The sequence below is a fragment of the Stegastes partitus genome, unplaced genomic scaffold (genome assembly GCF_000690725.1).
Source record: "Stegastes partitus isolate 25-593 unplaced genomic scaffold, Stegastes_partitus-1.0.2 Scaffold1324, whole genome shotgun sequence".
Classification (NCBI taxonomy): Eukaryota; Metazoa; Chordata; class Actinopteri; family Pomacentridae; genus Stegastes; species Stegastes partitus.
In genome coordinates, this window is record NW_007579055.1 from 122,228 (window position 1) to 135,072 (window position 12,845).

The 12,845-nt window shown below is 40.2% G+C and overlaps 1 protein-coding gene across 1 annotated transcript in view; it reads left to right on the forward strand.

Annotated features, from left to right (window-relative positions):
• Positions 1-1,225: 1,225 nt before the first annotated feature.
• fech (ferrochelatase) overlaps positions 1,226-12,845 on the forward strand; it is a 20,211-nt gene continuing 8,591 nt past the window's right edge. Inside the window, exons 1-8 of the mRNA XM_008298537.1 lie at positions 1,226-1,393; positions 3,737-3,827; positions 5,120-5,239; positions 7,841-7,989; positions 9,430-9,564; positions 11,020-11,126; positions 11,443-11,541; positions 12,180-12,287. Coding sequence (XP_008296759.1) covers positions 1,354-1,393; positions 3,737-3,827; positions 5,120-5,239; positions 7,841-7,989; positions 9,430-9,564; positions 11,020-11,126; positions 11,443-11,541; positions 12,180-12,287 — 849 coding nt within the window. The 5' untranslated portion in view covers positions 1,226-1,353. The remainder of the gene's footprint in view (positions 1,394-3,736; positions 3,828-5,119; positions 5,240-7,840; positions 7,990-9,429; positions 9,565-11,019; positions 11,127-11,442; positions 11,542-12,179; positions 12,288-12,845) is intronic.

Here is a 12,845-nt window from a genome sequence, read left to right on the forward strand (position 1 = left end):
TAAAAAGCTGAATTGTGTCGTATTTTGTGTCTTTCTTCCTGTAAAATGTCAAAGTGCAGTTTTAATTTGAATCAAAGCCTCCACATTCACAGCTACTGAGTTCAGATGATTAACTAATACCTTTTTTTTTTTTTTTTTTTAAGGGAGGCAACTATTTTAAGCTGTACAACACAATGATTTGTGTTGCAAATATCCTTTTTTTTTTTTTTTTTTTAACTTTTGGACTCTTAAACTTTGGTGGCTGCGGTTAAAGGTCTGAATCACCCAAACAGCTCTCTCAGTGTTGACTTAACGCTTTCCAAAATAAAGCTCAGATTTGGCAGTTTGTTGTGGTTTTTGTCTGATTTTGTTTTACTTCTGTCTTATTGAGCTGAAGGCAAACACTGAAAGTTGTAGCTGATAGGTTATCTCTGGGGTGGGCGTGGCCGGCACGGGAGTGGGCGGGGCTCCCTCGTGCAGACGAACGTGTGACGACACATTCGGAGAACGACTTTGCGTCAAGCTGGGCGCAGTGAGGAAGCTTCAGACCGGAAACGGGCTGAATAATAAAAACACGAACTCAGACGTTTCCAATGAAGGAGGGTGATGCAGCAAAAATGAAATAAGGTTCTTTCTACTGCCATTTAAATGCTTTGAAATACTAATACGAGCTGAAATTGTAATTATGCTGTGTTTTTGAATAAAATGAGAAATCAGTTGATGTATTTAATTAGTCATATTAATACATATTTTAAGTTAAAATGCTTTTTTTTTTGCACAGTAGCAACACATTTACTACTGAAATCAGATGTTTTTAATAAATAGTTTCATCCTCTTTCATTTGTATAGATAATGAATGGATGGATGAATGTTATTTCCATGCTTTACATAAAAATGAAATGTTAAACTTGACACTGAAACTGATTTTGCACAAACTATTGACAACAGTAATGTTTCAAAGGACATCGATGTTTGTTGATATTTCAGCTGTTTTTCTTGCAGAAAATGGAAATTCTACAGTTTGATGTTCGAAAACATCACGTTTCACCTGTTGTTTATTCAATTTCCAGGTTTAAAAATTAACTGAACTTATTTTAGCTCTCTCACTCAGCACTAGAATATTTGTTTTTTAAATGGCATCGGCTCATGTGTGCTTTTACTTTGAAATCGTAAACCGGATGTATCGACATCCTCACTGGAAACTTGACAGCACAGCGCGCAGCCAGCCGGCGGTAGCTGAAGGAATCTGGCTGAGACTGAGGTCTGGTCCGAGGTTCACTCAGTGTCGGAAACACGCGTGGATACAACCGCGGAGGAGCTCAGCCGTCCGGCCTTCACCTGCGCGGAAACAGAGGCTTTTATCGGCGGAAGACCATGATGGCGGTGCTGGGCAGCGCCGGTCGCCTGATCCAATGTGAGTGTGACTGAGCGGCTAAGTTAGCTTGAAGCCGCAAACCTTCAAGTTTCGGGCTCGAGCGGATAAATGTACTGTCATGGAACAAACTCGCTTTATTGGCGCAGTTTAGCGGTTTGGAGTCAGTGTGCGGCTGGTACTCAGGCGGAGCGTGGAGGAAACTCAGCAACACGCCGCTGACATTGACATCAACATTTCGTAAACGCTTCGCTAAGCTAGCGTAGATACGGAAGGACAAGATCCGCTCAGGACTTTCACAATATAGGACTACTTTTAACCATAACGTGTTTTCCCTTTTGTTATTGACCTATTTAACGTCAGATTTTGAACATGTTTTAAGTGTTGATGCTATTAAGTCGTTTGTCATTCAGGTTTTTAATTTAGTCAACGCGAAATGTTAATATTCGCCCAACGGTGACGCTTAGTGTGCTTTTATTTTATCCTCTAATGGCGGCGCTTCCTCCGGCCGTCGGTCCCTCACCGCCGGGGGCTTGACGCCGCCGCTCTCCACTGCTGCAGCTTTAATGTTCTCACGTTACATAACGGAATTATCCGCATTTAGCCGCCGCCGGAGCGCCGCGAAAAGCCGCCCGCGTCTGTCCGCAGTTTGCGCTTCGGCCGCAAAAAAAGAAAAAACAACAAAAGGAAGAAAGTGAGTGTTTGAGTTACACAATTGCTGCGTTGTGAACTTGCGTAATCTGAGCGGCCCCCTGGCGGCGTGGAGGAGAACTGCAGGCCGCGTTATGAAAGTCCAGCGCCGAGCAGGACCAGAAAAACGGGGAAAATGTACCGAAAAGACACAGAAAACCGTTAAAAACCACTAGAAATGCACAGCACACACACAGAAAAGCAGTAGAAATACACAAAGAACTGTAAAAAACAAAAAACCACAGTGAAAATACACAGAAAACTGTTAGAAACCAATATAAACACACAAAAACAGGGAAAATGTACTGAAAATTCACAGGAAACTGTTAAAAACCACCATAAACACACAGAAAACCAGTAGAAATGGACAGAAAAACTGTAAAAACACGTACAAAAATACCACATATACACAGAAACCATGAAAAACACAAAGAATACCACTAGAAATACACAGAAAAACATTGGAAATATACTGAAAATACACAGAAAACCATTAAAAACCAATGTAAATACACAGAGAACCAGTAGTACTAGACAGAAAAGCACTAACAATGCACAAAAAACTGTAAAAACACATAGAAAACTACTAGAAATACACAGAAACCATGAAAAATACATAGAATATCACCAGAAATACACATAAAACTGTAAAAAACCAGTGAAAATACACGTAAACTAGTAAAAATACATAGAAAACCAGTAAAAATCACTATAAATATACAGAAAACCACTAAAATAGACAACAAACACTTAAAATACAGAGAAAACCAGTTAATATACAGTAAATACGGTAAATCCTGCTGCTGTCTGATGGATTTAATGTGTTTTAAAGTCGCTTTGGTGTCAAACACATGAAGAAATGATGTCACTGTTTGACCTCCGTATTTACTTCACATGTTTATTTATGTAAATAAATTAATGCTGATGGAAATAAATGGACAGAAAAATGGACAAACTGTGAAAATAAGCTTTGCTCGAGGTGGTTTACTGGTTTAGTTTGTGCTTCATTAATGTTTCTGCTGCAATATTTCCTCTTTCAGGAGGAAGAATTCAACTTTATGAGCAATATTTTAACTTCACATGCAGTGTATTATTTTTATACGTGTAATATTTAATTAGTAAAATATTTAAACTTAATCTGTAATATTTCATTTTCCAGGTGCAAAACGTCGACCTCATGTGCAGCGTTTTATTTTTTAAGGCACAATATTGAAACTTAATGTGAAATATTTTATTTTTCAGCTTCAATAGTTTAATTTATTGTGCGACTTCTTATTTTTAAGGATTGTAGGATTTAAACTTCAAGTGTTCTTAGGTGTAAAATTGTATGATTCGGGTGAAATATTAAAATTTAAAATGTTTTTTTCAGGTGCAATGTTTAAATATTTTAAAATTCATGTGAAATATTTAATTTTTTAGCTGCAAAATGTCAACGTCATGGTGTCAGTAGGATAAAACAAAATATAAATGTCAATAAAAATACAATAAACATGCAGAAGAAGAACTTGGGTTCATTATTGTGCAGCTTTAATTTAAATAATTACAACTTCATGTGAACTATTTCTTTACTTCCTCAGTTTTACGTCTTCCTCCGTCGTACTCGTGTCTTATTGTTTTCTCCACGTTCATTCTCGTGCTGTTTAACTTTCTGAAGAGTTTTCCTTCTGATAAAGTTTGGTTCTGTCCTGGTTTCAGTCGCCAGGAGCAGCGTGGGTCTGAGCGTGAGGCGACGCTCCACCGCCGCTGCTTTGGCTCAAAGCGCAGCTCCAGAAACGCAAGAAAACAGGTTCGTCTTCAACACAAACACACAAACACACACAGCGCCACACAACCATGACTCAGCGGTTTCTTTCTTTGTTAGAAATCAGGAAGCTCAGAGCGACGGTTAAAGTTCAAATCAGTTTGCAGCGTCTATAAAAACAGCCGATTTATAGAAGCTGAGCAGAAATCTGGAGCTCAGATGGAGAAATGATAAAAGTGCTGCTTCGTTAAACTGGTTTGTTTTCCTGTTTCCCGTCGTTTTGGATGAACTAACGGACGGCGGTTTGACTGACGTTGGATCTAAACTCAACGAAAAGAAGCAACAAACCGTCTCTGATCGTTTTTTATTTGACTTTCTGTCCATTAAATGACTTCATGTTGAAGTTTTGTGCAGAAGCTGTGATTTTTTTCCTCAGTGATGCTGTTTTCTGGACAAACTCGGTCCTGATTCGACCCGTTTGGTTTTTATCAGACCTGAAACTCGAGTCCTGACCCGTCGTCTGTCGGCTCTCCTCACTTTTTTTTTGTCTCTTATCTGCACCTGCAGCTGAGAAATAAAAACGAGTGAAACAGCAGATTCCTGAAGGTGTTCAAAGCTCTGAAGCAGAATTTATTGACTGTTAAAAGCTGCAATGATCATATTAATAATAAACTCAGACGTGTTAATGATGCTGCAGGTTTATTTATGAAGCTCAAAAGCAAACAGGGAAGATTTTCAAAGTGTTTTACGAGAGAAAAATGGGAAAAAAAAACTAATAAAACATGCAATAAAAATATAATAAACCAGCAAAAAGGTGAATAAAGTGCTCACAGATTCAACGTTTCCTCTGAAGATTCTCGGTTTTTTTCAGTCGATTCTCCAGAAAAACGACCTAAAATCAGCTCCTCAAACAACTTTGTGTTGCGTCACAGATGCAGGAGTTAAAGTTCGACTGTTCAGCTGCAGAGAAACGTCTCAGAAGTCAGGAAACGTGGAGAAAAATGCACCAACGGCATAATTCACTTTGATTAATAACTGGGAAATTCCTGGAAATCAGCAAGAAAAAAGACATAAATGATATTTATGTGATGTGCAAAGAAAGTCTCTTTAAGATGCTCAAAATCCAAACTTTTCCATCTAAAGTTCTGCTTTTATTTCTCATTAAACGTATAAAATTACGTGAGATTCAGTCTGCAGGTTGCTCTGTACAGTTTAAATCTGGTTTAAATGTAAGAAGTCAGGACTGATGCGTAGAAGCAGACATGAATAATCGATAGTGAGTCTCTGTGGAGGCGTGAAGCGTCGCCGGATGTGAATTATTGACGGTGAATCTGCAGGAAACCCAAGACGGGCGTCCTGATGCTGAACATGGGCGGACCGGAGAAGCTGGAGGACGTTCACGACTTCCTGCTGCGACTCTTCATGGACACCGACCTGATGAAGCTCCCTGTGCAGAAGTGAGTGAAATAAAAAACGACGTTTACTCGGGTTGTTTCTGAGTGAAAGCAGCTTTTTAATCTGTTGTTTGAACGTTGAGCTGAATGATGGTGATTTACTGACACAGTCTGATGCGATTGAATTCCTGAAAAGTCGACTGTCGCTTCGTTAGACGGTGATTGTTCCACCTCAGATCTTCAGGATCCTTCTGAAAACTTCTTTATCATGAACTCTGGATATTTAAAATGCTCCCTGCAAAACTTTAGCCTCATGTGTCAAATACTTCTTTAAAAAAAATCACCCGTCGACCAACTTTCAGCAGCTTTTTTTCTGACATTTGATTCTGTTTGAACGACAACATCTGAGGAACCATTAAAGATAAAAACCTGAAACTTTCTCTGTTGTTTCTCATCATGACACTGATTCAGAATCCTTAATATCGGACAGTAGATCAGATCATCTGTGATTATGGGGGAGTTGAAATGTGAAAAACACAGAAGTTATCATGAAAAGTCTTGTTTTTGAGCCACATTAACAAAAACAGTAATAATGCAGAAGTTAAATTAAGGTTTGTGTTGACAAAGTCAGATCTGACAATTAAAAATATGCCTTTAAATATATATATTTTTTCTTAATTATATTTAAAAAAACATTTTGAATCTCTAGACCTCTACTTGGATCAGATTATGATGTTTTAGTTTTTGTTGTGCAACTTGAAAATCTGCTCAATCTCTTATAAAAGTTGAATTAAAATGACTTTATTTTAATTTTCTCACCAAGGATTTCAAAATAAAATGTTTAGTTTTGTATTATTGTGACCTGCAGCTACAAAACATCACTGGTTCACTTCTGGATTATCAGATTTTTTGTTAATATGAGCTCAAAGATGGAGCTTTTTATGATTTATTCATATTTCATCTCCTCCATAATCACAGATTATTGATCTACTGTCCAATGTGACAGATTCTGGATCAGTGTCATGATGAGAAATAACAGAAAGTTTCAGGTTTTTATCTTTAATAGTTCAAACAAAATCAGAAAACCTGCTGAATTTTTATTGTAAATATTTGATATATGAAGCTAAAATTTCACAGATATCTTCATTAATGTCTGTATGTTGAGCTGTAAAAAGTTGAATGAATGTGGTGGTTTGATACAGAAGGATTCACGTTAAATATCAGATTCAAATGTGATAAATTCACCACATGAGACGACGTTAAAACCATGAACTCTGATTAAAACAGCATCACTAACGTTGTGTTCGATCGGCTGCTGAACGTCGTGTCGTGCTGTTTTTCTGGTTACACAACCAGGTTCAAGCCGACGTCAGCGGCTGAAGTGTTTTTTTTTATTTCACCTCATTAATGGAAAAACATTCACAGCAGCAGCAGCAGCGACCGATTAAAACACGGAGGCGACGAATGTAGAAGTTTGTTGGCTCACGTCGGTTTGGTAACGACTGACGATGAGCCAACATCCAGTTCTTCTTTTCAACATGGCTGCTGACCTGAACCCAGAACTTTTCAAACTTTTGGCTCCTAAAATCAGCGTCTCAGGGTCTCAGGTTGTGACTTCATTGAGGAGTTCTGATCAAATTATTGATGTTTTTTTGCGTCTTTGGATTTTTCTCAGATAAAGACTCGTTTAAAAGCACCAGATGTCGAGACTTTAACAGGTTTTCGTCACATTTTTAAATCCTGATGAACCGAAATGACAGTTTGATCGAAGCACGTTTGGTTTTCTACGTTAAAAACTAAACCTGGATGAAGTTTATACTTTAAGTTTTTTTTTTAAACTTTTGGTGACGCAACAGAATACAACAAAAAATAATTAAAATTTAAGGTTGTAATTAGTGATTTTAATGATAAAGACGCCTGCAGACGATGTTATACTTAAAAAAATGTAACTTTGGTGTTTTTTTTCCTTTAGCGCTGCTTTTTAAAATTATTCTCGTTATTTTAATTTAACATGAAGTAAAACTGTGAACCAGCAGATTGTTCATACTTTACATCTGGATTTAACTTTGGCTAATTATCAAACATCTAATTGTCATCAGCCTCAGTTTGCTCCTAACAAGCTAATGTTAGCGTGTTAGCATGCCGAGCTAAGATGCTAAACGTTTTGAGGCTTTTTTGTGTCCCTTCAGTCATTGACTTTAGTCATCGATTAGTTGATATGTTGTGTCTTTAAAATCAATTCTGCAGCTCATTTTCTGTCTTTGTGGTCATTTAGTAAATCTTTGTCATCATTTTATAGATGTTTCACGTCACTTTCTGGTTGTTTTGAACCTCTTTCTCGACGTATAATTCACTTCCCACTCATGAAATGTTTCCGTTAATCACTGGACCTGTCCAATAATCCGTCCACACAGCGACTGTTGTTTGACCCTCAGTGACATTCAGGACAAAGTCTTGGTGCCCAGAGGATGAATCCTACTGACTCTGGTGAAGCCCAGAGTCTGGATCTGGGGCTGGATCTTCATCTGCTTTAGAAAATTTGGTTTCGTTTTCCTTGTCTGAACCTGAGATCAGTCCAAGAAGACGTGGTTACAGGTCAATCCGTCGTTTATTAATGTTTAATATGTGATTGTTGCAGTAATAACTCTGTTCGTTTCTCTGCAGTAAACTCGGTCCGTTCATCGCCAAGCGCCGAACGCCAAAGATCCAGGAGCAGTACAGCAAGATCGGAGGAGGGTCGCCCATCAAACACTGGACGTCGATGCAGGGCGAAGGGATGGTGAAGCTGCTGGACGACATGAGTCCTGAGACGGGTGAGCGGACCTTCACCTCCAGTAACCTCAGAGGGACATTCTAGACAATCTAGCAGGTTTTAGAAGCAGAAGGTTTGATAGGCATCGAGGGAAACCGGCGTCCGGTTAGCGGCGCTGGGAGATTGAACGAGCTGCCGAGGTTCCTGCTGCTGGTTGATGATAACGAAATGTGTGGCGTGAAGATAGAGGCTCGGTGAAGGAGTGTCGCTTCAACGCCTCAACACACCTCACTGATAAGAGTCTGAAAGCTCAGCACATCCACCGGAACACAGGAACACCAGCTTAGAACCTTCACTGGCATGATAGTCAAAAAAACGTTCCCGCCACTTGTGAAGACCTCGTACATGAAGACTGTCCAGAGTTACCAGAGACTTCTAGAACTCTTGTTGAAACACATGAATCTTTGGCACTTTTATGGTTTGATTGAAGGTCTTCTGGAAATATGACAAAATCTGTTGGGAGAAAAATATATTTGGTCATGTTCTCCTCAGTCGGGTTCTTCTGGTTTCCGTTGTTGAAACATCCAACTGTGTCCAAGATCAACCTTCTGCTGATGGTTTGAGGTTTTCCAGAAGAACGTGGAGGTGATCCTCCTTCTTTGTTCCACTGACTTTGTGTAAAGCTCCAGTTCAGAGCATGATGCTGCCACCTCCATGCTTGATGGTAGGTTTGGTGTTCTTGGGGTTAAAGGCCTCACCTTCTCTCCTCCAGACATGGTTCTGCTCAGTGTTTGTTCCATCTGACCAGAACTTTCCTCCAGAAGGCCTTTTCTTTGTCCATGTGACCAGCAGCAGACTTCAGTGGAGCTTTAAGGTTCTGCTTCTAGAGGAAGAACTTCCTTCTCCATCAGCCTCTCAGCTCATGTTGATGTCAGACCCTGTGGACACTGACAGCTGTGTTCCAGCAGCTTCTGGTCCATCCAGAGCTGCTTCCTGCTGGTTCCTGGTTGACTCTTGACCATCCTTACCAGTCATCTCTCAGCAGCAGCTGCTAGTTTGTGTTTCCTTCCTGATGGTGGCAGTAACACAACTGGACCATGAACTTTATGCTGACACGCTGATGGTTCTGGTTCTGAAGCTGCTCTGAAACGGCTCCAAGTGGCTTTCTGACTGGTTCAAGTCAATGATGTTCTTTCTCAGATCTTTGCTGAACTCCTCAGACTTTCCCGCCCACTCAGGAGAAGTTTAGAGGCCATGAAACTCAGAAAATTTGATCAACACAACTTCCTACATTACAAAAACGTATCATTCAAGTGGCTGTATGTATATTTTTGACCTTTAATAATGATTGTTCTTTGGTGACCAAGACCTCCACGACATACGTGACCTTTACAGGTGGACGGTAACTCTTGTTCACAGCTGCAGCCACTTTGACTTAAACAGTTTTACTGCTCATGAGTTTATTTCACTTCCTGTCCGCTTCCTGTTTCTCTTTCTTCAGCTCCTCATAAGTTCTACATCGGCTTCCGGTACGTTCACCCGCTGACGGAGGAGGCCATCGAGGAGATGGAGAAGGACGGAGTGGAGCGAGCCGTGGCCTTCACCCAGTATCCCCAGTACAGCTGCTCCACCACAGGTCTCACAGATTCACTGAGTTTAGTGTAAAACGTGGATAAAAGCACCAAATGGACGATAAAACAGCCGTTTGTGGCCGTTTGTGGCCACACCCGGGCTGCCGTCCGCCCTGTTAGCTCCTGATAAATGCTCATGCTTCAGCGTAGCGCCAACAAAACCACATTCGGCGTGTAAATGACAGTAAACCGACTGATGCTGCTGTGTTTTTATTTATAAAACACAACTTATTCTACTTCTTACACCCTCCATCCATCACTGCTCCAGACTTTAAGGATCCATTTTCAGATATCGAGCTCCATTGTTGTGTTTTAGGCAGAAACTGAGACTTGTGTTTGTTCTCTGGTTGGTTTTATTTGCTCCGTCCTTCGTCACACTTCTACCATGTGACCGTAGCAAAACAAAGACCAACACATTTCAGGCGTTGCTGACCTCGTTGCCTTCGCTCGCAGCTGTTGTGCAGTTCAGGAAATCTTTGGCCTTATTTTTAGCCGTCGCTGTTGCTCCTCTGTAGTATTTTCTACAACTCAAACTACCGACACGTTCAGGGAGATTTTTTTCTGAAACGGAGCTAAAACTCTCTCCTGGACGGAGATCCTCGTATCAAAACACGCTTTAACCTGCAGCTTTGGATTCTAAATGATAAATTCCACATTTTTTTGGCACAAAAACCGACCGAAATCCTCGACAAGATCCCACTTGTGTGAAAATACCTTGTTTTAAATGATGGAAATGGCGGCCATCTTGGAAAAGTTGTTCTTAAATTTTTTTGTTGTTCTTCAAAACTCTGACACATTCTTTCATAAAAAGTCACCGTATGATGGAAACGCTGGTCAGTGTTGCTGCTGACACAATAAACCAGATGATTTTCCGGATATTTGCGGTTTTCTGCTCCACCGTATCGGCTCAGACGGGACTTACGACACAATACCAAGATGCCAAATAATCGATGACATATTAAGAAAGGAACGTTCTGCAGATTTAGATCTTTCATTTAAAACTCCAGAAGGGAACTTTAGACCTTTTCAGTGACTTTATAAAGGGTTCACTTTTGCTTTTTCTTTAAAATCCACGTGGGAAATGTAGTTTATGATTGTTGTTCCAACGACTAAACGCACAGGAAGCCGGAATCGATACGAAGAAACGTGTTCACGCCACAGCAGACCAGAGCCATAAACTAGAGTTTTTATTGGTCGTGAGGCTCCGTTTGTTTGTGAGAACCGCTCAGATTCTGATCCGCTGAGGGGAAATTAGGTTAGATTTTGGCAACGTCGAGATTTTCGACGACATCTGACGTGGACTTTATTCCGTCGGTGTTGATGCCGACCGTCAAAACAGCCCAACGAGCATCGACGGATCAGAAATTAACAGACAACTAGAGCAGTTTAAGCTGTTTGCAAAGCTTCTGGTGTTGAGGAACGTGTTTTTCTGACATTAATGTGGTTTGTTGCGTCGACAGGTAGCAGCCTGAACGCCATCTACCGTTACTACAGCAACAGAGGCGACAGGCCGAAGATGCGATGGAGCGTCATCGACCGCTGGCCGACACACCCGCTGCTGGTCCAGGTAAAACCAAACCGGCCTCAGAAAACAAAACTGACTCGTCACAGTCGGTAGAAAAATCTGCCTGGAATTAGCTTCATTCTGGATATTTTAAACAAGTTCCATTCGAGAGAGCTGAAAACAGATGAAACAAGAAAAGGTCAGAAGAGTCGTGTTGAAGAGTCAGACACTAGCATGTTGGTGGAAAGCGAAGATGAGTCACAAACTTTATTTTTGTCAGTCAAGGAAGATTAAACTTTGACAGAAAATGGGCAAAATGTCAAGAAGAACACATAAAACAGATCAACTGTTGAGCGTTTCCGTCTGTTTGTCTGCTCAGTGTTTTGCAGAACACGTCAGTAACGAACTGTTGAAGTTTCCACAAGACAAAAGAGACGACGTCGTCATTCTCTTCTCGGCACACTCGCTTCCTCTGGCTGTAAGTACTACCTACTGATACCAGTTATACTACTGAATGTAGTACTAACAATACTCCACTTAGTTCTGTTAATACCGATACAGTACCGCTAGTATCACCACTGGTGTTGGGTTCCTCCACCGCAAATCGTCACATTTCTGCTCCACCAGCTCTGACTTGCCTCGAATTTTTATACAATAAGATATGTATATGAAATGAATGAATGAAAATTATAAAATATATTTCTAGAGATATTTGTGAAATTTCACATTATTGTGCTGAATACTTTCCAAGTAACATAAAATAAAAAAACGGCCCGTCGACCTCCTTTCAGCAGGTTTTTTTCTCACATTAAATCTGAGGCTGTTTGAACGACAACATCTGAGGAACTATTAAAGATAAAAACCTGAAACGTTCTCTGTTATTTCTCATCATATCACTGATTCAGAATCTGTGATACTGGACAGTAGATCAAATTATCTCTGATGAGAAAAAAACCTGCTGAAAGTGGGTCGACGGGTGCATTTTTAAAAATGATCTACGAACCTGCAGCTACTTCTGTTCGTATCATCTCTGATAAATGCACCACGACTCTGATTTTACTTCCTCACAGCTGATATTAATGCTGTTACTGACATCCTGCTGTTTGCTCTCTGCAGGTCGTAAACCGAGGAGACCCGTATCCTCAGGAGGTTGGAGCCACCGTTCAGAGAGTCATGGAGAAACTGGGCCACTGTAACCCCTACAGACTGGTGTGGCAGTCCAGGGTGAGTAACATTAGTGAAGTACAGGCTCCATCTAGTGGTGAGTAACTGGAACTGAACAGAGGTGGAGTCGCTCTGATGCAGCCGGTGTTTCTGGTTTCACTTCTTCTGTCGGACTCATTTTTGTTCCCGATTTTAAGAAGATTCTCCAGAATTCTGCACGAATTATAAAAAACAACGAAATTTCTTCTAATTAAAATAGTGTAACAGACAGAAATAAGGGATGTGCTACATATTCACACAGTAAAGCTGTTTGTGCTTTTGCAGATTTTAAGATAAGCTGAGCTACATTAAAATAAAACTTCATTAACTCCAAATTAAATTCTTGTGCCAGATATTGATGAGAAAACAAAATTATATGGGTGCTGGCAATGATACTGAGACAACAGTAATATCACACCTGAAATTTAAATATTGCTCCTGAAAAATGAAGTATTGCACATTACGTTGACATATTATACATGAAAGGGAAATATTACACCTGATACTGAAACTAATATTCTACAAACTATTGAGAAAAGTAAGGGTGATACTGATGTGGTCATTAGTATGGTCCATTTT